The sequence below is a fragment of the Somniosus microcephalus genome, chromosome 28 (genome assembly GCF_052327205.1).
Source record: "Somniosus microcephalus isolate GS21.2 chromosome 28, FLI_Smic_1.0, whole genome shotgun sequence".
In the NCBI taxonomy this organism is placed as follows: domain Eukaryota; kingdom Metazoa; phylum Chordata; class Chondrichthyes; order Squaliformes; family Somniosidae; genus Somniosus; species Somniosus microcephalus.
The window spans coordinates 21,299,100-21,323,104 of record NC_141014.1 but is presented as its reverse complement, the minus strand read 5'-3'; the positions used below and the strand labels follow the sequence as shown (position 1 = coordinate 21,323,104).

The 24,005-nt window shown below is 54.0% G+C and overlaps 1 protein-coding gene, 4 non-coding genes and 5 pseudogenes across 5 annotated transcripts; all 10 read left to right on the top strand.

Annotated features, from left to right (window-relative positions):
* Window positions 1-1,510: 1,510 nt before the first annotated feature.
* LOC147099064 (U2 spliceosomal RNA) lies at window positions 1,511-1,701 on the top strand. The gene has a single exon (XR_015073985.1). It is a non-coding gene; the product is annotated as a U2 spliceosomal RNA (small nuclear RNA).
* Window positions 1,702-2,339: 638 nt separating this feature from the next.
* On the top strand, window positions 2,340-2,530 carry LOC147099063 (U2 spliceosomal RNA). Its single transcript, XR_015073974.1, has one exon. It is a non-coding gene; the product is annotated as a U2 spliceosomal RNA (small nuclear RNA).
* Window positions 2,531-3,168: 638 nt separating this feature from the next.
* On the top strand, window positions 3,169-3,359 carry LOC147099062 (U2 spliceosomal RNA). The gene has a single exon (XR_015074080.1). It is a non-coding gene; the product is annotated as a U2 spliceosomal RNA (small nuclear RNA).
* Window positions 3,360-3,997: 638 nt separating this feature from the next.
* LOC147099061 (U2 spliceosomal RNA) lies at window positions 3,998-4,188 on the top strand. Its single transcript, XR_015073963.1, has one exon. It is a non-coding gene; the product is annotated as a U2 spliceosomal RNA (small nuclear RNA).
* A 638-nt stretch (window positions 4,189-4,826) lies between these two features.
* LOC147099060 (U2 spliceosomal RNA) lies at window positions 4,827-4,961 on the top strand (annotated as a pseudogene).
* Window positions 4,962-4,979: 18 nt separating this feature from the next.
* LOC147099059 (uncharacterized) lies at window positions 4,980-9,158 on the top strand (annotated as a pseudogene).
* A 669-nt stretch (window positions 9,159-9,827) lies between these two features.
* On the top strand, window positions 9,828-10,541 carry LOC147099058 (uncharacterized). Its single transcript, XM_085969274.1, has one exon. It carries the CDS (start codon window positions 9,828-9,830, stop codon window positions 10,539-10,541), a length of 714 nt encoding a protein of 237 aa, XP_085825400.1.
* Window positions 10,542-18,213: 7,672 nt separating this feature from the next.
* LOC147099057 (U2 spliceosomal RNA) lies at window positions 18,214-18,427 on the top strand (annotated as a pseudogene).
* Window positions 18,428-19,064: 637 nt separating this feature from the next.
* Window positions 19,065-19,200, top strand: LOC147099056 (U2 spliceosomal RNA; annotated as a pseudogene).
* Window positions 19,201-19,217: 17 nt separating this feature from the next.
* Window positions 19,218-23,356, top strand: LOC147099055 (uncharacterized; annotated as a pseudogene).
* The last annotated feature ends 649 nt before the right edge of the window (window positions 23,357-24,005 follow it).

Here is a 24,005-nt window from a genome sequence, read left to right as displayed (position 1 = left end):
GACAGAGCTTTCATTAGCTCGGAGGTGCAGCGTCTCCTGAAGGAGGGCATCATCGAGGGGAGCAACAGCCCCTGGCGTGCCCAGGTCGTGGTCGTTAAGACCGGCGATAAAAATCGCCTGGTCATCGACTACAGCCAGACCATAAACAGATACACCCAGCTGGACGCATACCCCCTTCCCCGCATATCTGACATGGTCAATCAGATTGCACAATACCGCGTATTCTCGACCATCGACCTTAAGTCGGCCTACCACCAACTCCCTATCCACCCAGAGGACCGCCAGTACACCGCCTTCGAGGCGAATGGGCGCCTATACCACTTCCTTAGGGTCCCCTTCGGTGTCACCAACGGGGTCTCGGTCTTCCAAAGGGAGATGGACCGGATGGTTGACCAGAACGGACTGCAGGCCACATTCCCCTACCTAGATAACGTCACCATCTGCGGCCGCGACCGGCAGGACCACGACGTGAATCTGGAGAAATTCCTCCGTACAGCCCAACGGCTGAACCTCACCTACAATAAGGAGAAATGTGTGTTTAACACCTCGCGCCTTGCCATCCTTGGCTGTGTAGTAGAGAACGGACTCATCGGCCCCGACCCCGAAAGAATGCGCCCCCTCATGGAGCTACCCCTCCCCCACTGCCCTAAGGCACTTAAGAGAACCCTGGGGCTCTTCGCCTACTATGCCCAATGGGTGCCCAATTATGCGGACAAAGCCAGACCCCTCATGAAGTCCACATCCTTCCCCCTTACGGAGGAAGCGTGCGCAGCCTTCTCCCTCAGTAAGGGAGACATTGCCAAGGCCACTATGCACGCAGTGGATGAGTCCATCCCCTTCCAAGTCGAGAGCGATGCATCCGACTTCGCCCTAGCCGCCACCCTTAACCAGGAGGGGAGACCGGTGGCCTTCTTCTCAAGGACCCTACAGGGCCCTGAGATCCGACACTCGTCGGTCGAGAAGGAGGCCCAGGCGATTGTGGAGGCGCCTTACTTTTCACCCGCTCGCTGGCCGGCCGCGCCGCAGGCTAAGCAGCCGCCTTCGGGGGTGTTTTTCGCTCTGCGTTTGCATGTCAAAATTGTGTTTTTCTTTCTTATTTGCATATGGGGACGTGCCCTGGATTTCAGGGCGGGGCCTCGCCACCTTTCCCGCTCTGCAGCTGACCTGGACCGTGCTGCACCCTGTTGGATTTCTGAGCCACTGCGCCCGCCCCCGTTGGAAAAGGAGGGGGGAGGGGACACCGCAAGCCCCGCCGGCGCGCTCCTGCGCGCCGCCCGGTTGGTTAATTGCTCGCAAAATGCAAATGCTTTCATGGCGTCATCTCCGCCGAAGGGAAGGGGGTGCCATACGGGCACGGCTTTTCGTCTGGCTTGCAAGTAAGTAAGCCCTGGCCGAAATTGCTCTCTTGCTGCAGGCCCGCCGTCGCACCTGCGCTCGGCCGACCGCGGCCAGATTGACGGAGAAGACAGAGGCCGAGGGACACTTGCGCGTCGGCGGGAGTTTACAGGCTATCGCTTCTCGGCCTTTTGGCTAAGATCAAGTGTAGTATCTGTTCTTATCAGTTTAATATCTGATACGTCCCCTATCTGGGGACCAAATATTAAATTGATTTTTGGAACAGGGAGATGGAACAGGGGCTTGCTCCGTCCACTCCACGCATCGACCTGGTATTGCAGTGCTTCCGGGAGCGGTGCAGCTTCCCCTCTTTGGGGTGGGAAGTCGCAAAAGTCAAAAGCAGAAAAAGTTTTCGCACCACTTTCAGCCGTGCTGTCTTTCCTTTGTAGAGCCGCTCGGGCTCGCCCTTGTCGTGCCGCCGCCTTACTTTTCACCCGCTCGCTGGCCGGCCGCGCCGCAGGCTAAGCAGCCGCCTTCGGGGGTGTTTTTCGCTCTGCGTTTGCATGTCAAAATTGTGTTTTTCTTTCTTATTTGCATATGGGGACGTGCCCTGGATTTCAGGGCGGGGCCTCGCCACCTTTCCCGCTCTGCAGCTGACCTGGACCGTGCTGCACCCTGTTGGATTTCTGAGCCACTGCGCCCGCCCCCGTTGGAAAAGGAGGGGGGAGGGGACACCGCAAGCCCCGCCGGCGCGCTCCTGCGCGCCGCCCGGTTGGTTAATTGCTCGCAAAATGCAAATGCTTTCATGGCGTCATCTCCGCCGAAGGGAAGGGGGTGCCATACGGGCACGGCTTTTCGTCTGGCTTGCAAGTAAGTAAGCCCTGGCCGAAATTGCTCTCTTGCTGCAGGCCCGCCGTCGCACCTGCGCTCGGCCGACCGCGGCCAGATTGACGGAGAAGACAGAGGCCGAGGGACACTTGCGCGTCGGCGGGAGTTTACAGGCTATCGCTTCTCGGCCTTTTGGCTAAGATCAAGTGTAGTATCTGTTCTTATCAGTTTAATATCTGATACGTCCCCTATCTGGGGACCAAATATTAAATTGATTTTTGGAACAGGGAGATGGAACAGGGGCTTGCTCCGTCCACTCCACGCATCGACCTGGTATTGCAGTGCTTCCGGGAGCGGTGCAGCTTCCCCTCTTTGGGGTGGGAAGTCGCAAAAGTCAAAAGCAGAAAAAGTTTTCGCACCACTTTCAGCCGTGCTGTCTTTCCTTTGTAGAGCCGCTCGGGCTCGCCCTTGTCGTGCCGCCGCCTTACTTTTCACCCGCTCGCTGGCCGGCCGCGCCGCAGGCTAAGCAGCCGCCTTCGGGGGTGTTTTTCGCTCTGCGTTTGCATGTCAAAATTGTGTTTTTCTTTCTTATTTGCATATGGGGACGTGCCCTGGATTTCAGGGCGGGGCCTCGCCACCTTTCCCGCTCTGCAGCTGACCTGGACCGTGCTGCACCCTGTTGGATTTCTGAGCCACTGCGCCCGCCCCCGTTGGAAAAGGAGGGGGGAGGGGACACCGCAAGCCCCGCCGGCGCGCTCCTGCGCGCCGCCCGGTTGGTTAATTGCTCGCAAAATGCAAATGCTTTCATGGCGTCATCTCCGCCGAAGGGAAGGGGGTGCCATACGGGCACGGCTTTTCGTCTGGCTTGCAAGTAAGTAAGCCCTGGCCGAAATTGCTCTCTTGCTGCAGGCCCGCCGTCGCACCTGCGCTCGGCCGACCGCGGCCAGATTGACGGAGAAGACAGAGGCCGAGGGACACTTGCGCGTCGGCGGGAGTTTACAGGCTATCGCTTCTCGGCCTTTTGGCTAAGATCAAGTGTAGTATCTGTTCTTATCAGTTTAATATCTGATACGTCCCCTATCTGGGGACCAAATATTAAATTGATTTTTGGAACAGGGAGATGGAACAGGGGCTTGCTCCGTCCACTCCACGCATCGACCTGGTATTGCAGTGCTTCCGGGAGCGGTGCAGCGTCCCCTCTTTGGGGTGGGAAGTCGCAAAAGTCAAAAGCAGAAAAAGTTTTCGCACCACTTTCAGCCGTGCTGTCTTTCCTTTGTAGAGCCGCTCGGGCTCGCCCTTGTCGTGCCGCCGCCTTACTTTTCACCCGCTCGCTGGCCGGCCGCGCCGCAGGCTAAGCAGCCGCCTTCGGGGGTGTTTTTCGCTCTGCGTTTGCATGTCAAAATTGTGTTTTTCTTTCTTATTTGCATATGGGGACGTGCCCTGGATTTCAGGGCGGGGCCTCGCCACCTTTCCCGCTCTGCAGCTGACCTGGACCGTGCTGCACCCTGTTGGATTTCTGAGCCACTGCGCCCGCCCCCGTTGGAAAAGGAGGGGGGAGGGGACACCGCAAGCCCCGCCGGCGCGCTCCTGCGCGCCGCCCGGTTGGTTAATTGCTCGCAAAATGCAAATGCTTTCATGGCGTCATCTCCGCCGAAGGGAAGGGGGTGCCATACGGGCACGGCTTTTCGTCTGGCTTGCAAGTAAGTAAGCCCTGGCCGAAATTGCTCTCTTGCTGCAGGCCCGCCGTCGCACCTGCGCTCGGCCGACCGCGGCCAGATTGACGGAGAAGACAGAGGCCGAGGGACACTTGCGCGTCGGCGGGAGTTTACAGGCTATCGCTTCTCGGCCTTTTGGCTAAGATCAAGTGTAGTATCTGTTCTTATCAGTTTAATATCTGATACGTCCCCTATCTGGGGACCAAATATTAAATTGATTTTTGGAACAGGGAGATGGAACAGGGGCTTGCTCCGTCCACTCCACGCATCGACCTGGTATTGCAGTGCTTCCGGGAGCGGTGCAGCTTCCCCTCTTTGGGGTGGGAAGTCGCAAAAGTCAAAAGCAGAAAAAGTTTTCGCACCACTTTCAGCCGTGCTGTCTTTCCTTTGTAGAGCCGCTCGGGCTCGCCCTTGTCGTGCCGCCGCCTTACTTTTCACCCGCTCGCTGGCCGGCCGCGCCGCAGGCTAAGCAGCCGCCTTCGGGGGTGTTTTTCGCTCTGCGTTTGCATGTCAAAATTGTGTTTTTCTTTCTTATTTGCATATGGGGACGTGCCCTGGATTTCAGGGCGGGGCCTCGCCACCTTTCCCGCTCTGCAGCTGACCTGGACCGTGCTGCACCCTGTTGGATTTCTGAGCCACTGCGCCCGCCCCCGTTGGAAAAGGAGGGGGGAGGGGACACCGCAAGCCCCGCCGGCGCGCTCCTGCGCGCCGCCCGGTTGGTTAATTGCTCGCAAAATGCAAATGCTTTCATGGCGTCATCTCCGCCGAAGGGAAGGGGGTGCCATACGGGCACGGCTTTTCGTCTGGCTTGCAAGTAAGTAAGCCCTGGCCGAAATTGCTCTCTTGCTGCAGGCCCGCCGTCGCACCTGCGCTCGGCCGACCGCGGCCAGATTGACGGAGAAGACAGAGGCCGAGGGACACTTGCGCGTCGGCGGCAGTTTACAGGCTATCGCTTCTCGGCCTTTTGGCTAAGATCAAGTGTAGTATCTGCTTGATTCTGATGCTAATTGACCTTGTGTCGCGATACTGGTGTTTCTGGTTTGGCTGCATTTTCATGCTGGCTTCGGCCTTGATCCAATCAGAGCAGAGCGATCTGCATAGATGGAGACTGACGGAGCAGTGAGCGAGGAAACCCGAGAAAGGAGCTATCGGGAGCAGAAACCGAGGCCGCCGGAGGAGGAGCGATTGCGGGAGCCCGGAGTGGAGAGCGACCTGCAGCGCGAGGTGCCTGACGCCCGAGAAGGGAGCTCGAAAGCCTGGAGCGAGGAGCGAGCAGCAGACGAGGGGGCGGCCGACCATGCAGCGAGGTCGAGAGCCTGCAGCGGAGAGCGATCGGCAGGCGAGAGGGCAGCCAACGAAGGAGCGAGCTCGGGAGGCCGGGGCGGAGAGCGATTGGCAGGCATGACGGCGGCCAATGAGGAAGCGAGCCCGGGACTCCAGGGTGGAGAGCGATTGGCAGGTGAGACGAGGGCCAAGCAAGCAGCGAGCTCGGCAGCCCGGGGCGGAGAGCGATCGGCAAGCGCGACGGCGGCCAATGGAACAGCGAGCTCGAGAGCCTGGAGCGACGGGCGACCTGCAAGCGAGATTGCAGCAAACCGAGGAGCAAGACAGGGAGTTCGGAACACTGTCCGAGTCACAGTGAAGAAGGTGGAGGGACAATCGGCCATCGATCGCTCCCTTTTCGTGAAGAGGATCTTGACCGGATGCTGCGGATTCCAAGTTGTGGACATCTTCGCTCTGCAGGATTTCCCCAGCAGTGGACGTTTCGATGTGACTTTCAGGAACGTCGCGGCATGCCTGAAATTTCTGCAGGCAGTTAAGGAAAAGGAGAGTGAAGCGCTGCTTTCAGTTATGACTGCCGAGCCTCTATTCACTCTCCCAACACAAAGAAACCGGATGGTCACTGTACACATGTACAACCCGCACATCCCTGTTGTTGATGTGCTGACGTTCCTCGGCAGATACGTCGACAGCGTCGGGAACAGCGTTGACGTCAATGACCTGTTTGGGATCTGGACCAGCAAACGCCAGATCAAAGTAACCCTGAAAGTGGATGCCAAAGGAGCCATCCAGCACCTCCCCTCCAGCTTCGCCATCGGTGGAAGCCGGGGCTACATGGTGTACGCGGGACAACCCAGGGTGTGTCCAACCTGCGGGAGATCCGGGCACGTGGCGGCGACCTGCACTGTCACCATCTGTCGCAACTGCAAGCAGGAAGGCCACCAGACGAAGGACTGCAAGGAGAACAAGTGCTGCAACTTGTGCGGGGAGACAGGCCATCTCTACAAGGCCTGCCCAAAGCGCAGCAGCAGCTATGCGCAGGCAATTAAAGGACCTGTCAATAAGGCCGCCTCAAAGGAGACCAACACCGCTCCCACCGTAGAGGCCCTCACTGGAAACGACCAAACCCAGGCAACCAGCACGCAGCCTCCTCCCCAACAGCCAGAGCCCATGGAAGAGGAGGCAGCAGGAGAACAACAAACGGGAGAATGGCAGGAGGTCAAACGAAAGAAGAAGAAAAAAAGCCTCCCCCAAAGAGAGAGGCCGCCAAAGTCCAGGCTTGTGGAGAAAATGCGGCACCCGCCCCAAACGGGCAACACCAGCAGCTGCCCATCTGATGAGGAAGGGCAAGAAAAGAACAGACACCAACAACAGAAAAAGTGGCTGAGCGCAAAGAAACAAACAGGAGTGATCACCGTGCCCCAGAACACCGGAAGCAACGAAGGGCACAAAGCAGCCCAGCTCCAGACCGCCGGGAGCGGCCAAGTGCCCGACGCTCCCCAGCTCCAGACCGCCGGGAGCGGCCAAGTGCCCGACGCTCCCCAGCTCCAGACCGCCGGGAGCGGCCAAGAGCCCGACTCTCCCCAGCTCCAGACTGCCGGGAGCGGCCAAGTGCCCGACGCTCCCCAGCTCCAGACCACCGGGAGCAGCGGAGCATCCACCATACCCCAGCTCCGGGAAACCGGGAGCAACGAAGCGACCGATGCACACCTGCTCCGGGAAACCGGGAGCCACGACACCACAGGCGACAGGCTGAGGGAAGAACCATCCACGAATGAGGAAAACTTCTTCTCACCGCCGTCATCCCCCTGCCGGTACAGCAACCCCTCAAGAGACCAGGGCGGGTTCCTCAGCCCAGGGCAAGTACAGTTTTTCTCTAACACTGTGTGTATGCATGTCCAGCCCCAAGGGATGGAAACAGCATAAAGGACTGCTTATTAAAATGGGACCTGAACTCTATTTAAACTTTAAAATGGGTTTAAAAATTGCAAGCATAAACGTGCGTAGCATCAAAAGCACGACGCGATGTGTTTCCACCTTGGGGTACCTTGCCAAGGTCAAGGCCGACCTACTGTTCCTGCAGGAGTGCGGCCTACCGCACTTCAGCAACTACAGGCAGTGGTCGCGATGGTGGCCCCACGGCCAATCGATCTGGTCAGGAGGCAACGATTGCCGTGCCTCCGGCCTGGGTATTCTGCTGCGGGGAGGTGACTTCACCATCACCGAAGTTAAGGAGGTGGTGGGTGGCCGCCTCCTCGTAGCAGACGTACTGTACAAGAACGCCCCGCTCAGGCTGATCAATGTGTACGTCCCGGCTCTCAAGAACGAGCGGCTGGCCGTTTTCCAGCAGCTACCGCTGCTGCTGGCGACGTCCAGGCCGGTTATTCTGGGCGGTGACTTCAACTGCATCATCGATGCGGCTGGGCGATCCGGCAGAGCCGACAGCAAACTGGACGCCACGTCCAGACTCCTGATGGAAGCGGTAAAAGACGCCAAGCTGCACGACGTCTTCAGCAACCCTGCAGACGGAGCGCCGCGCAGATACACCTGGTCCAGGCCAGACGGGTCTGTCCGTTCCAGCATAGACTTCCTGTTTGTGTCCCAAACACTCTCGGTCAGATCCACCGACGTCAAGCCGGTGTTCTTCTCTGACCACTGCCTCTTACTAGCCGACTGTCACCCACAGGAAGACCATAAAGTGGGCAGAGGCATATGGAAGCTGAACGTGAAACTGTTGACCCCAGAAAACATTGAGGAACTCAAAAGGGATTACAAAGGTTGGAGAACCGTGAAACCCCTCTTTGATTCCCCGGCGCACTGGTGGGAAACGATCAAGACGAACATCAAGAGGTTCTTCATCCTCAAAGGTGTTCAGAAGGCGAGAGAGGGACAGAGGGAAATGTCCCGACTCCAGAAAAGCATGCAGAATCTGCTCCTGCTGCAGTCGATGGGAGTCAATGTCGGGGAGGAACTCCAAGAGGTGAAGGGCCAGCAAGCCTCGCTCTATGCCTCAGAGTCCTCCAAGATCATCTTCCGCTCCAGAGTCCGCTCCGTGGAGCAGGACGAGACGTGCTCGCGTTTCTTCTTCCAAAAGGTACACAGAGGGAGCTCTGTGATCCACAGCCTGAAGGAGGAAGACGGCTCTGTGACGTCCTCGCAGCCTGACATGCGAAGGATCAGCAAATCCTTTTATGCCGGGCTGTACGACACGAAGCCCACAGACAGCACGGCCTCCCAGTCTTTCCTGTCGTCTATCTCGGAGGTGCTAGACGACAGCAAGCGGGAGAGTCTGGATCACCCGCTAACTCTGGACGAGCTGACAAAGGCCGTCCGGTCCTTCGAGATGAGGAAAACTCCCGGAAGCGACGGCCTACCGGTCGAGTTGTATTCGGCTCTGTGGGACTGGATGGGCCCAGACCTGCTGGAAGTGTACGGGGGTATGCTTCTGGCTGGCAGCATGTCAGAATCGATGAGGAAAGGCATCATCACCCTCATCTACAAGCAGAAGGGGGAGAGGGAAGAAATCAGAAACTGGCGGCCCATTTCGCTGCTTAATGTGGACTACAAGATTCTGTCCAAGGTCATCGCCAACAGGGTCAAGTCTGCTCTGGAGCTGGTGATCCACCCGGATCAGACCTGTGCCGTACCCGGCAGGAAGATCTCTGATAGCCTCGCGCTACTCAGAGAAACGATCGCCTACGTGCGGGACAGGGGGGTGCACACCTGCTTAATCAGCTTGGACCAGGAGAAGGCTTTCGACAGAATATCGCACACGTACATGATGGACGTGCTCTCCAAAATGGGGTTTGGGGAGGGAATCTGCAATTGGATCCAACTTGCTCTACACAGACATCAGTAGCGCAGTTCTAATCAACGGGTGGGAATCAGAAAGCTTCCCGATCAAATCTGGAGTCAGGCAGGGCTGTCCTCTCTCCTCCGTCTTGTTCGTGTGTTGTATCGAACCCTTTGCCCAGTCCATCAGAAGGGATTCGAGCATAGGAGGGGGTGACGATCCCAGGCAGCGGAGGCACTCAGGTTAAGACCTCCCTGTACATGGACGACGTCGCTGTCTTTTGCTCGGACCCGCTGTCGGTCCGCAGACTGCTGAGCATCTGCGACCAATTTGAACTGGCCTCGGGAGCGAAAGTAAATCGCAGCAAAAGCGAGGCCATGTTCTTTGGGAACTGGGCCGACCGATCCTTTGTCCCCTTCACCGTCAGGTCAGATTACCTGAAGGTGCTGGGAATATGGTTCGGAGCGGCCGGGGCGTGCACAAAAAACTGGGAGGAGCGTATCTCCAAGGTACGCCAGAAACTGGGAATGTGGGAGCAGCGCTCCCGGTCGATCGTGGGCAAGAACCTGGTCATCAGGTGCGAAGTGCTGTCGGTGCTGCTGTACGTGGCGCAGGTGTGGCCCATACCCCGACCCTGCGCCGCCGCAGTCACCCGAGCCGTCTTCCACTTTATCTGGAGATCGAAAATGGACCGTGTCCGGAGGGACACGATGTACAAATCTCCAGAGAAAGGGGGAAAGAACGTACCAAACGTCGCCCTCATCCTGATGGCCACCTTTGTGTGCGGCTGCATCAAACTGTGCACAGACCCTCGGTACGCAAACACCAAGTGTCACTACGTGCTGAGGTTCTACCTGTCCCCGGTGTTGCGAAGGATGGGCCTGGCGACGCTGCTGTGGAACGCTCCATCCAGTTGGACCGTGCCAGACCACCTGTCCTTCGTGGAAAAGTTTTTCACGGCAAACACCTTTGACCACAAGGCTGTCAAGCAGTGGTCAGCACGTAACGTCCTCGAGACCCTACGGGAAAAGGAGATGGTAGATCCTCTCGGATGGTTCCCTGAGCAGACTGTCGAAGTCATTTGGCAGAATGCCTCATCGCCAGAACTCACAAACAAGCACCAAGACGTAGCTTGGCTGGTGGTGAGAAGGGCCCTCCCCGTCAGATCCTTCATGCACTCCCGACGTCTCTGCTCCACCGCACGCTGTCCGCGAGGAGGCTGCGCTTGGGACGAGACCGTCATCCATCTCCTTCTGGAATGTGCCTTTGCAAAGAAGGTCTGGAAAGAGATGCAGTGGTCTTTGTCGAGGTTCATCCCGAGCAGCTCGGTAACACAGGACTCTGTGCTCTACGGACTGTTCCCAGGGACGCACACCGAGACAAACATCAACTGCTGCTGGAAGATCATCAACTCGGTGAAAGACGCCCTTTGGTCTGCCCGAAACTTGCTGGTCTTCCAGAGCAAGGAGTTGTCCACGGCCGAGTGTTGCAGATTGGCACATTCCAAGGTCCGGGAGTACGTGCTGAGGGACGGACTAAAGGTTGGTGCTGCTGCCGCCAAGGCACGATGGGGAAGGGCCACAGTTTAAGGCCCTCCCGCCAGTGTACACTGAGGGGCTGAAACCAGTGGAAACCCCCCCCTCGGGCCGTATGACATACAAGTGTGTAAACTGTAGATGTAAATAGAGTACCATGTATTGCATTCATGTGTATTATTAAGCCATATGTAATACGATTGGTGGATTGTAATGTAATGCTTTTTGCCAAGTGTTGGAATGTATCTCGGCCCCCCTCGGGCTGTATGACTGATAAAACATGTAATGAAAATGTACCTGTTTGTGTAAAGCAAGTACCATGTACTGCATTCATGTGTAATATGATTTGCGGAGTGCATTGTAATATATTGAAACATGCTTTGATATATGTGTAGCCAAGTGGGAAAATGCAGTGAATATTTAAGTCCACTAGACGGCGCGGTTCATTTTCCCCTTTAGAATTTGAAAAAAGGAGAAAAGGGTTATGGGTAAGGCCATGTGATGCCAAAGGAACCTCCCCTTTCTTCACAGCCTCCATTTTCTAGATCCAGCGTGGGGGGTGTGCTCTGAGGAGAGTTGGGGTGAATATGACTTTTGAAATGAACTTAGTCTGCGTAAAATACAACTAAAACAGCATTTAGTGCAGCCAGACATAGTTTTAAAGTGATATTGTTTCCCAAATCACTCGATATCACGGGGATGCTTGTAGATTGTCCCACCATGTGCTGGTGTTAACCTTTGTTAAAATTGTTGTTGAGTCCTTGGGGCTACGTTTCGAACGAGTTTAATACTTTCTGTTTGCTTGTAAGAGGTGACAAGTGATAACGGGACATACGAATGTATGGTATGATATGTTTTGTTTTGTATAATGATTGTTAGTTAATTAACTGCCTTCACCTGTGGTTTGCCTCATGTTCTGTTTTGCAGCAAGCCACTGCCGTATTTTGTCGACTGTGTTTTATGTATTTACAATTTCATCCTAAACCTAGACCCAAGTTATTAATACAGAATAAAAAACCCCAAAAACGAAAGTTCGTGTCCTGTGCTGCTCCATTTCGCCAGGCTACACATTTTGGTACCAGGAGTGGGGTCTGTTAGCTTGGAGTTTCTCAGGTTTGGGAAAGTTACATAAAATACGGCAGTGGGGGAAGAGCGGTGTGGTGCCAAGTGGACCTGGAGACGGACGGAGAGTGCTGCCTGGGGTTGCTAAGGAGGACCAGACCAGACAGACGGGATCCAGAGGGCGCCAGGACCAATCTGGGAGAGGACCCATCAAGGCACCAAGGAGGGACACCATTGGAGAAGAATCGTCACAGCGGCCATCCCATTCAGTGACTGTCAGGGACTTGTGAACTGAGTCAAAATGTTAGACCCTCCTGAGGAGGCGGGTGGAGCTCACAATTCGGATGGTGAGGACAATACCTCGAGTGTGGGTGAGGGCAACCAGATAGATCAACTCAAGGCACAGATTTCAGAGTTGAAAAAAAACCATGACCAAGCAATGGCAATTATTGCCACTCTAGGTAATGGGGCAACCAAGTCATATGTGTATGTACCCAGAGAGCGTCAGATCCAACCATTCAGTGGTGAGGTATCTAAAGATAGTCGTTCAGTTGATGAGTTCATTGAAGAGGTTGAAAGTGTACTACGAGCTAGAGATCAGACTCCTGCAGAGCAGGTAGATTTCATTCGATCTTTGTTGAGGGGGGCAGCCCTACAGGAAATTAGGTTACGGTTGGGTGGAGAGTCTAAGCAGCCCAGTGACCTGTTCAGTTACCTAAGGGGGGCTTTCACCGAAAAACGCAGTGAGTCCCAGCTGTTAGAAACTTTCTATGGACGCAAGCAAGAAGAGGGTGAAGGTTTCCAAGAATACTCACATGCACTCTCTCAGATTATTAGAACTTTGGTAAAGCAATCACCTGATGCTGTGCCGGACACAAAACGGGTTGTCAGAAACAGATTTGTTGATGGTGTTAGAGATCCCTCACTCCGGAGAGAGTTGCGCAAGTTTGTACGAGACAACCCCCAGTCTACCCTGTTCGATGTACGTGAGGAAGCTGTCTTATGGTCCTTAGAAGACCAGCCCTGTAGCACTAAAGTTGCAAAGAGCAAGAATGTAGTGTGTGACAGTACGGGGAGGGATCTTCAGTGTTCTGCCATTGGGGTACCAGGCAGCCAGGCTGTCACTTTACAGGATGTTCTTAAAGTGGTGGCGGAACAGGGTAAAGCTATCGGGGAACTAACAGAGGCAGTACGGGGTCTTGCTCTACAGAAGGAAAACACGGGTAATGACAAGGTTGGGAAACCTAGAGCCAAGCCAAAGTTCACTGATGAAGGTCAGCCTATTTGCTTTAAGTGCAACGGGGCGGGGCACATTGCCAAACAGTGTCCTCAGAAGCACGAGGTAGCAAACACATCCACCAATGCTGGCTGGGGTGCAGGAAAACTAACTCCCTCGATTGCCATGAGCCGGGCAATGCGAGGAAAACCTGCAGGCTCTCAGAACAGTACTGGTATTCGTGACAGATTTCTTGACCGTGCAGTAGGTAAATGTCCAGTAGTAGATCTCAAGATTGGGGGGGTTACTGCTAACTATTTACTGGATACCGGGAGCCAAGTCAGCACTATTACTGAAGTTTTTTTCAGAGAGCACTTACTTGGGAGGGATGAGGATATGCTGCCTACAACCGGGTGGCTTAAGATCACTGCCGCCAACGGGTTGGACATTCCCTACTTGGGCTACCTTGAGTTAGACGTTGAAACTATGGGCATAACCTTACCCGAATGTGGTTTCCTGGTAGTCAAAGAGCATCAGCAGTCACAGCCTGCAGCACCAGGTCTTATTGGTATGAACATCATCAGCCGATGCAGACAACTAGTTCATGCTGAGTTTGACACTACTCTAGGGGGAAAGTTGGATTCAGATTGGAGGGAAGCATTTCAGCAAGTACAACAGTGTAACATCACTCCAAAGTCATATCTTCTGTCCGTGTAGCTGGTAGGGGTGCTGTACATGTGCCTGCGTCTTCCATAGCTACAGTCTACGTAAAGGGACTTAAAACTCAGTCAGGTGGCAGCACTAAAATGCTGTTGGAGCCAGGTAACACACCATTGCCAGGTGGCCTGGTAGTTGTCCCCACTCTAGTTGAATCAAAGGGACATTTATTTCCAGTGCAGGTGGTAAATTTCTCTGAGGAGGATGTGTGGTTAAGCCCCAGGACCAGGCTTGGTATTCCGACTCAGGCAGAGTGTGTAGACAAGGACTCCTGTGAGGTGCGATTTCAACGCATCTCCGCTGACACAGAGGAAGTAACTGTTGGCAGACAAGAAGGACAGATGACAGACAAAGACATTCAGTTGCTTTTGGACAAACTACACATAGGTGGCACACAGGGCCAACAAGCAGAGTTAGGTGCACTTTTAGCCAGGTATTCGGAAGTATTTGCTTTTAAGGATGAGGACCTAGGCTACACTGATAAAGTTGAGCATGAGATTAACTTGGTAGATGACGCACCAGTTACAGAGCCATACCGTCGTATCCCACCTACACTGTACAAAGAGGTGAGGGACCACATCACTAAGCTTTTAAGAAAGCGTGTCATCCAGGAGAGCAATAGTTCATACGCTTCACCCATAGTGGTAGTTCGTAAGACTGATGGAGACATACGACTATGTGTTGACTTTAGGAAACTAAACTCAAAAACCAGACGTGACGCATTTCCTTTGCCCCGCATTGACGAGAGTTTTGATGCCCTTCATGGTGCAAAGTTCTTCTCGACCATTGATCTTGCAAGTGGGTACCACCAGGTTGCTGTTCGTGAAAGTGACAGGCCTAAGACTGCTTTTACAACTCCTTTTGGCCTTTTTGAGTACCTCAGAATGCCTTTTGGTGTCTGTAATGGACCTGCGACTTTTCAACGACTTATGCAAGCGACTATGAGCGACTTAGTGTTCCACATCCTATTAGTGTATTTAGATGACATCCTTGTGTTCTCTCAGACCTTCCCGGACCATTTAGAGAGGCTTGAGACAGCTCTAAGACGACTGAAAGAGACAGGTTTGAAAGTAAAGCTTGAAAAGTGTCACTTCCTGCAGCAGGAAGTCAGGTTCCTTGGGCATCAAATTTCAGGGGAGGGTATAGGGACAGATCCAGAGAAAATTGCCGCCGTAAAGAAGTGGCCGGTCCCCAGTACAGTCAAAGATCTGAGGTCATTTCTTGGTTTCTGTAGTTATTACAGGAGGTTCATTGAGGATTTTTCTAAACGAGCTGGCCCTCTCCATGACGTAGTCAATGCATGCCTTAGGGAAGACCGCCCAGCAAAAGCAAAACGGTTGTTTGAAGGTTCATGGACAGCGGCGTGCCAAGCTGCTTTCGAACAGCTGAAAGAAAAGCTGATCAGTGCTCCAGTGTTAGGTTACGCAGATTTCACTCAGCCTTTTATTGTAGAGACGGATGCCAGTAACCTAGGATTAGGTGCCATCCTCCACCAGCAGCAGGGAGATAGGAAGAGAGTGATAGCATATGCCAGTAGGAGGCTCCGTAATGCTGAAAGAAATGACAGAAACTACAGCAGTATGAAACTAGAGCTCCTCGCCCTCAAATGGGCTGTTTCAGAGAAATTTCGAGGTTACCTTCTAGGTTCCAAGTTCACTGTCATAACAGATAACAACCCCGTGTCACCTTTCTACAGCTAAGTTAGGTGCTGTTGAGCAAAGATGGGTGGCTCAGTTAGCTGTTTTTGACTTTGACGTCAAGTACCGCCCAGGCCGCTGTAATGCAGCAGCAGATGCCCTCTCTAGGCAGCCGTTAGCAGGGGAGCCCGAGTCAGACAGTGGGGATGCGGACTATGATGGTTGTGTGGCCATATGTAATGTCACTCACAAGGGAACAGCTCTAGGACCAGACTTAGGGACAGCAGGAATCAAGTGCTGTAAAGTCAGACAGATCCGTGTTTCGGACGCAGAAGAAAGTACTGAGCGTAGTGAGTTGCAGGGTAACACACCAACACTTCCCGGTTACTCTAAAGAGGAACTACGTAAGTTTCAGGACACAGACCCCACCCTCAGCGTGTTTAGGAAGTTTTGGGGTGAGCAGCGAAGGCCAACTTACAAGGAGAGGTCGCAGTTATCCAAGCTAGTATTATCCACGTTAAAGCAGTGGCCCCGTATTTGTGAGCAAGATGGTTTGTTGTACCGTGTAATCGAGGATGTCCATGTTGGTGAGTGTCACCAGCTACTACTGCCCTCTTGTTTGAAAGAAGTCGTGCTTGAAGGTGTGCATGATCGTATGGGCCATCAGGGAATAGAGCGCACACAGAACCTTTTGAGACAGAGATGTTTTTGGGTTGGGATGTATGGGGATGTGGAACAGTGGGTCAAGAAATGCGAGAGGTGTGTTTTGACAAAAATGCCCCACCCCAAGATACATGCCCCTATGAAATCATTTCTAGCCTCCCGGCCCCTTGAAGTAGTTGCTGTAGATTTCACCATGCTGGAACCGGCCTCCGATGGTCGTGAGAATGTGTTAGTGGTGACCGATGTTTTCACTAAATTCACACAAGCCTTCCCTACTCGGGACCAAAAGGCTGATACCACGGCAAAAGTCCTTCTCAAAGAGTGGTTCATGAAGTATGGGGTCCCAGAAAGATTGCATTCAGACAGAGGTCGAAATTTTGAGAGTGAAATCATTGCCGAGCTGTGTAAGCTTTATGGTGTAAAGAAAACCCGCACTACCCCACACCACCCAGAAGGAAATGCTCAATGTGAGAGATTCAACAGATCTTTACATGATCTTTTGCGTACACTGCCTCCAGAAAAGAAGCGCCACTGGCCTGAGCACTTATCTGAGTTGGTGTATGCCTACAATGTAACACCCCATGCTACGACTGGCTACTCACCGTACTATCTGCTTTTCGGGGTTCATCCACACCTTCCTGTAGATGCTTTATTAGGTCAGGAGCAAGTGTTAGACAAGAAACATGAGTGGTTGGTTGTCCACCAAGAGCGTTTGAAGGAGGCACATGCAAGGGCAAGAGAGTACACTGAAAAGAAATCAGCTCAAAGAATTGAACTTAACAAAGACAAAGTGTACTGTCCAACCATTGAGGTGGGTCAGTTGGTATACTTACGACACAGGCCGTTGGGTAGGAACAAAATTCAGGATGCGTGGGGTCCTACTGTGTACAGAGTGGTGGAGGTACAGGGTACTGCACATGCAGTTGAGCCTGTAGGGGGCGGTCCTTTAAAAAGGGTCCATAGAGTTAATCTTAGGCCATGTGTTACCCCTGTCCCTGAGCCTAGGCGGACGAGAACCAAGTCCCCTGTCACCGTACCCCCTGTCACTCTTTTGACAGAATCGTTGCCAGAGCCCTCTGATACTGAGTTTGTTGTGGTAGAGGAAGTCACCTATCCAGAGTTAACTCAGGAGGAAAAAGTAAACAATGATCCTGTTGGTAACGCCCAAGATGTACAGGAATCAGAGGCTGTTTCTGAGCCAGAGCATTCAGATCCTTCTGAGTGTGGGACTGAGGTTGAGGTACCCATTCCGGCTCCTCGCAGAACTAAAAGAGCCAATGCTGGGGTAAACCCTAACCCATACCATTTGCCTCAGTCAGCCTGTAATGCAGTCTCACTCAGTCCCGAGGTGTTCTCTCATGTTTTATCGAGTCTGGGTACTGCATTTTTTCGAGAAGCTGTAAAAGAAGTGAAAAACGGGTGCTATGTCACCGAGGACGTTGACTTTAAAGCAGGGGAGAATGCAGCCAAGTGGGAAAATGCAGTGAATATTTAAGTCCACTAGATGGCGCGGTTCATTTTCCCCTTTAGAATTTGAAAAAAGGAGAAAAGGGTTATGGGTAAGGCCATGTGATGCCAAAGGAACCTCCCCTTTCTTCACAGCCTCCATTTTCTAGATCCAGCGTGGGGGGTGTGCTCTGAGGAGAGTTGGGGTGAATATGACTTTTGAAATGAACTTAGTCTGCGTAAAGTACAACTAAAACAGCATTTAGTGCAGCCAGACATAGTTTTAAAGTGATATTGTTTCCCAAATCACTCGATATCACGGGGATGCTTGTAGATTGTCCCACCATGTGCTGGTGTTAACCTTTGTTAAAATTGTTGTTGAGTCCTTGGGGCTACGTTTCGAACGAGTTTAATACTTTCTGTTTGCTTGTAAGAGGTGACAAGTGATAACGGGACATACGAATGTATGGTATGATATGTTTTGTTTTGTATAATGATTGTTAGTTAATTAACTGCCTTCACCTGTGGTTTGCCTCATGTTCTGTTTTGCAGCAAGCCACTGCCGTATTTTGTCGACTGTGTTTTATGTATTTACAATTTCATCCTAAACCTAGACCCAAGTTATTAATACAGAATAAAAAACCCCAAAAACGAAAGTTCGTGTCCTGTGCTGCTCCATTTCGCCAGGCTACATATGTAATGATAAATGGAATGTAATTTGTAAATTGAGTGCCATGTGCTGAAGTTAATTTGCACTGTACCAGATGTGGACTGCATTGTCATGTACATGAACAAAGATTTTTATGAATAAAGTATATATTTTGAAAAAAGAAAAAAAATCTGTTCTGAGCAGTTTAAGCCCAGCCATTGTATGCTGCCATGTACGGTGCATTGGAGAAAACAAAATGTTTAGTCTTTACAATGATGGTGCATCTGGAAACAGATTGTTTTAACTATTTGAAAACTTCTGAGAAGTTATGTATGTAACACTTTTTTTTAAATGTTATAGTAAAGTTTGTATTTTCCCATCAAAAGAAAAAAAAAAATCTGTTCTTATCAGTTTAATATCGGATACGTCCCCTATCTGGGTACCAAATATTAAATTGATTTTTGGAACAGGGAGATGGAACAGGGGCTTGCTCCGTCCACTCCACGCATCGACCTGGTATTGCAGTGCTTCCGGGAGTGGTGCAGCTTCCCCTCTTTGCGGTGGGAAGTCGCAAAAGTCAAAAGCAGAAAAAGTTTTCGCACCACTTTCAGCCGTGCTGTCTTTCCTTTGTAGAGCCGCTCGGGCTCGCCCTTGTCGTGCCGCCGCCGCCTTACTTTTCACCCGCTGGCCGGCCGCGCCACAGGCTAAGCAGCCGCCTTCGAGGGTGTTTTTCGCTCTGCGTTTGCATGTCAAAATTGTGTTTTTCTTTCTTATTTGCATATGGGGACGTGCCCTGGATTTCAGGGCGGGGCCTCGCCACCTTTCCCGCTCTGCAGCTGACCTGGACCGTGCTGCACCCTGTTGGATTTCTGAGCCACTGCGCCCGCCCCCGTTGGAAAAGGAGGGGGGAGGGGACACCGCAAGCCCCGCCGGCGCGCTCCTGCGCGCCGCCCGGTTGGTTAATTGCTCGCAAAATGCAAATGCTTTCACGGCGTCATCTCCGCCGAAGGGAAGGGGGTGCCATACGGGCACGGCTTTTCGTCTGGGTTGCAAGTAAGTAAGTCCTGGCCGAAATTGCTCTCTTGCTGCAGGCCCGCCGTCGCACCTGCGCTCGGCCGACCGCGGCCAGATTGACGGAGAAGACAGAGGCCGAGGGACACTTGCGCGTCGGCGGGAGTTTACAGGCTATCGCTTCTCGGCCTTTTGGCTAAGATCAAGTGTAGTATCTGCTTGATTCTGATGCTAATTGACCTTGTGTCGCGATACTGGTGTTTCTGGTTCGGCTGCATTTTCATGCTGGCTTCGGCCTTGATCCAATCAGAGCAGAGCGATCTGCATAGATGGCGACTGATGGAGCAGTGAGCGAGGAAACCCGAGAAAAGAGCTATCGGGAGCAGAGACTGAGGCCGCCGGAGGAGGAGCGATTTCGGGAGCCCGGAGTGGAGAGCGACCGGCAGCGCGAGGTGTCGGACGCACGAGAAGGGAACTCGAGGGCCTGGAGCGAGGAGCGAGCAGCAGACGAGGGGGCGGCCGACCATGCAGCGAGGTCGAGAGCCTGCAGCGGAGAGCGATCGGCAGGCGAGAGGGCAGCCAACGAAGGAGCGAGCTCGGGAGGCCGGGGCGGAGAGCGATTGGCAGGCATGACGGCGGCCAATGAGGAAGCGAGCCCGGGACTCCAGGGCGGAGAGCGATTGGCAGGTGAGACGAGGGCCAAGCAAGCAGCGAGCTCGGCAGCCCGGGGCGGACAGCGATTGGCAGGCGCGACGGCGGCCAATGGAACAGCGAGCTCGAGAGCCTGGAGCGACGGGCGACCTGCAAGCGAGATTGCAGCAAACCGAGGAGCGAGACAGGGAGTTCGGAACACTGTCCGAGTCACAGTGAAGAAGGTGGAGGGACAATCGGCCATCGATCGCTCCCTTTTCGTGAAGAGGATCTTGACCGGATGCTGCGGATTCCAAGTTGCGGACATCTTCGCTCTGCAGGATTTCCCCGGCAGTGGACATTTCGATGTGACTTTCAGGAACGTCGCGGCATGCCTGAAATTTCTGCAGGCAGTTAAGGAAAAGGAGAGTGAAGCGCTGCTTTCAGTTATGACTGCCGAGCCTCTATTCACTCTCCCAACACAAAGAAACCGGATGGTCACTGTACACATGTACAACCCGCACATCCCTGTTGTCGATGTGCTGACGTTCCTCGGCAGATACGTCGACAGCGTCGGGAACAGCGTTGACGTCAATGACCTGTTTGGGATCTGGACCAGCAAACGCCAGATCAAAGTAACCCTGAAAGTGGATGCCAAAGGAGCCATCCAGCACCTCCCCTCCAGCTTCGCCATCGGTGGAAGCCGGGGCTACATGGTGTACGCAGGACAACCCAGGGTGTGTCGAACCTGCGGGAGATCCGGGCACGTGGCGGCGACCTGCACTGTCACCATCTGTCGCAACTGCAAGCAGGAAGGCCACCAGACGAAGGACTGCAAGGAGAGCAAGTGCTGCAACTTGTGCGGGGAGACAGGCCATCTCTACAAGGCCTGCCCAAAGCGCAGCAGCAGCTATGCGCAGGCAATTAAAGGACCTGTCAATAAGGCCGCCTCAAAGGAGACCAACACCGCTCCCACCGTAGAGGCCCTCACTGGAAACGACCAAACCCAGGCAACCAGCACGCAGCCTCCTCCCCAACAGCCAGAGCCCATGGAAGAGGAGGCAGCAGGAGAACAACAAACGGGAGAATGGCAGGAGGTCAAACGAAAGAACAAGAAAAAAAGCCTCCCCCAGAGAAGAGAGAGGCCGCCAAAGTCCAGGCTTGTGGAGAAAAGGCGGCACCCGCCCCAAACGGGCAACACCAGCAGCTGCCCATCTGATGAGGAAGGGCAAGAAAAGAACAGACACCAACAACAGAAAAAGTGGCTGAGCGCAAAGAAACAAACAGGAGTGATCACCGTGCCCCAGAACACCGGAAGCAACGAAGGGCACAAAGCAGCCCAGCTCCAGACCGCCGGGAGCGGCCAAGTGCCCGACGCTCCCCAGATCCAGACCGCCGGGAGCGGCCAAGTGCCCGACGCTCCCCAGCTCCAGACCGCCGGGAGCGGCCAAGTGCCCGACGCTCCCCAGCTCCAGACCACCGGGAGCAGCGGAGCATCCACCATACCCCAGCTCCGGGAAACCGGGAGCAACGAAGCGACCGATGCACACCTGCTCCGGGAAACCGGGAGCCACGACACCACAGGCGACAGGCTGAGGGAAGAACCATCCACGAATGAGGAAAACTTCTTCTCACCGCCGTCATCCCCCTGCCGGTACAGCAACCCCTCAAGAGACCAGGGCGGGTTCCTCAGCCCAGGGCAAGTACAGTTTTTCTCTAACACTGTGTGTATGCATGTCCAGCCCCAAGGGATGGAAACAGCATAAAGGACTGCTTATTAAAATGGGACCTGAACTCTATTTAAACTTTAAAATGGGTTTAAAAATTGCAAGCATAAACGTGCGTAGCATCAAAAGCACGACGCGATGTGTTTCCACCTTGGGGTACCTTGCCAAGGTCAAGGCCGACCTACTGTTCCTGCAGGAGTGCGGCCTACCGCACTTCAGCAACTACAGGCAGTGGTCGCGATGGTGGCCCCACGGCCAATCGATCTGGTCAGGAGGCAACGATTGCCGTGCCTCCGGCCTGGGTATTCTGCTGCGGGGAGGTGACTTCACCATCACCGAAGTTAAGGAGGTGGTGGGTGGCCGCCTCCTCGTAGCAGACGTACTGTACAAGAACGCCCCGCTCAGGCTGATCAATGTGTACGTCCCGGCTCTCAAGAACGAGCGGCTGGCTGTTTTCCAGCAGCTACCGCTGCTGCTGGCGACGTCCAGGCCGGTTATTCTGGGCGGTGACTTCAACTGCATCATCGATGCGGCTGGGCGATCCGGCAGAGCCGACAGCAAACTGGACGCCACGTCCAGACTCCTGATGGAAGCGGTAAAAGACGCCAAGCTGCACGACGTCTTCAGCAACCCTGCAGACGGAGCGCCGCGCAGATACACCTGGTCCAGGCCAGACGGGTCTGTCCGTTCCAGGATAGACTTCCTGTTTGTGTCCCAAACACTCTCGGTCAGATCCACCGACGTCAAGCCGTTGTTCTTCTCTGGCCACTGCCTCTTACTAGCCGACTGTCACCCACAGGAAGACCATAAAGTGGGCAGAGGCATATGGAAGCTGAACGTGAAACTGTTGACCCCAGAAAACATTGAGGAACTCAAAAGGGATTACAAAGGTTGGAGAACCGTGAAACCCCTCTTTGATTCCCCGGCGCACTGGTGGGAAACGATCAAGCCGAACATCAAGAGGTTCTTCATCCTCAAAGGTGTTCAGAAGGCGAGAGAGGGACAGAGGGAAATGTCCCGACTCCAGAAAAGCATGCAGAATCTGCTCCTGCTGCAGTCGATGGGAGTCAATGTCGGGGAGGAACTCCAAGAGGTGAAGGGCCAGCAAGCCTCGCTCTATGCCTCAGAGTCCTCCAAGATCATCTTCCGCTCCAGAGTCCGCTCCGTGGAGCAGGACGAGACGTGCTCGCGTTTCTTCTTCCAAAAGGTACACAGAGGGAGCTCTGTGATCCACAGCCTGAAGGAGGAAGACGGCTCTGTGACGTCCTCGCAGCCTGACATGCGAAGGATCAGCAAATCCTTTTATGCCGGGCTATACGACACGAAGCCCACAGACAGCGCGGCCTCCCAGTCTTTCCTGTCGTCTATCTCGGAGGTGCTAGACGACAGCAAGCGGGAGAGTCTGGATCACCCGCTAACTCTGGACGAGCTGACAAAGGCCGTCCGGTCCTTCGAGACGAGGAAAACTCCCGGAAGCGACGGCCTACCGGTCGAGTTGTATTCGGCTCTGTGGGACTGGATGGGCCCAGACCTGCTGGAAGTGTACGGGGGTATGCTTCTGGCTGGCAGCATGTCAGAATCGATGAGGAAAGGCATCATCACCCTCATCTACAAGCAGAAGGGGGAGAGGGAAGAAATCAGAAACTGGCGGCCCATTTCGCTGCTTAATGTGGACTACAAGATTCTGTCCAAGGTCATCGCCAACAGGGTCAAGTCTGCTCTGGAGCTGGTGATCCACCCGGATCAGACCTGTGCCGTACCCGGCAGGAAGATCTCTGATAGCCTCGCGCTACTCAGAGAAACGATCGCCTACGTGCGGGACAGGGGGGTGCACACCTGCTTAATCAGCTTGGACCAGGAGAAGGCTTTCGACAGAATATCACACACGTACATGATGGACGTGCTCTCCAAAATGGGGTTTGGGGAGGGAATCTGCAATTGGATCCAACTGCTCTACACAGACATCAGTAGCGCAGTTCTAATCAACGGGTGGGAATCAGAAAGCTTCCCGATCAAATCTGGAGTCAGGCAGGGCTGTCCTCTCTCCTCCGTCTTGTTCGTGTGTTGTATCGAACCCTTTGCCCAGTCCATCAGAAGGGATTCGAGCATAGGAGGGGGTGACGATCCCAGGCAGCGGAGGCACTCGGGTTAAGACCTCCCTGTACATGGACGACGTCGCTGTCTTTTGCTCGGACCCGCTGTCGGTCCGCAGACTGCTGAGCATCTGCGACCAATTTGAACTGGCCTCGGGAGCGAAAGTAAATCGCAGCAAAAGCGAGGCCATGTTCTTTGGGAACTGGGCCGACCGATCCTTTGTCCCCTTCACCGTCAGGTCAGATTACCTGAAGGTGCTGGGAATATGGTTCGGAGCGGCCGGGGCTTGCACAAAAAACTGGGAGGAGCGTATCTCCAAGGTACGCCAGAAACTGGGAATGTGGGAGCAGCGCTCCCTGTCGATCGTGGGCAAGAACCTGGTCATCAGGTGCGAAGTGCTGTCGGTGCTGCTGTACGTGGCGCAGGTGTGGCCCATACCCCGACCCTGCGCCGCCGCAGTCACCCGAGCCGTCTTCCACTTTATCTGGAGATCGAAAATGGACCGTGTCCGGAGGGACACGATGTACAAATCTCCAGAGAAAGGGGGAAAGAACGTACCAAACGTCGCCCTCATCCTGATGGCCACCTTTGTGTGCGGCTGCATCAAACTGTGCACAGACCCTCGGTACGCAAACACCAAGTGTCACTACGTGCTGAGGTTCTACC

Bases quoted from the DNA above. Each gene is read 5' to 3' on its own strand.
- LOC147099058 (XM_085969274.1), top strand. From the start codon at position 9,828: ATGGGCCTGGCGACGCTGCTGTGGAACGCTCCATCCAGTTGGACCGTG.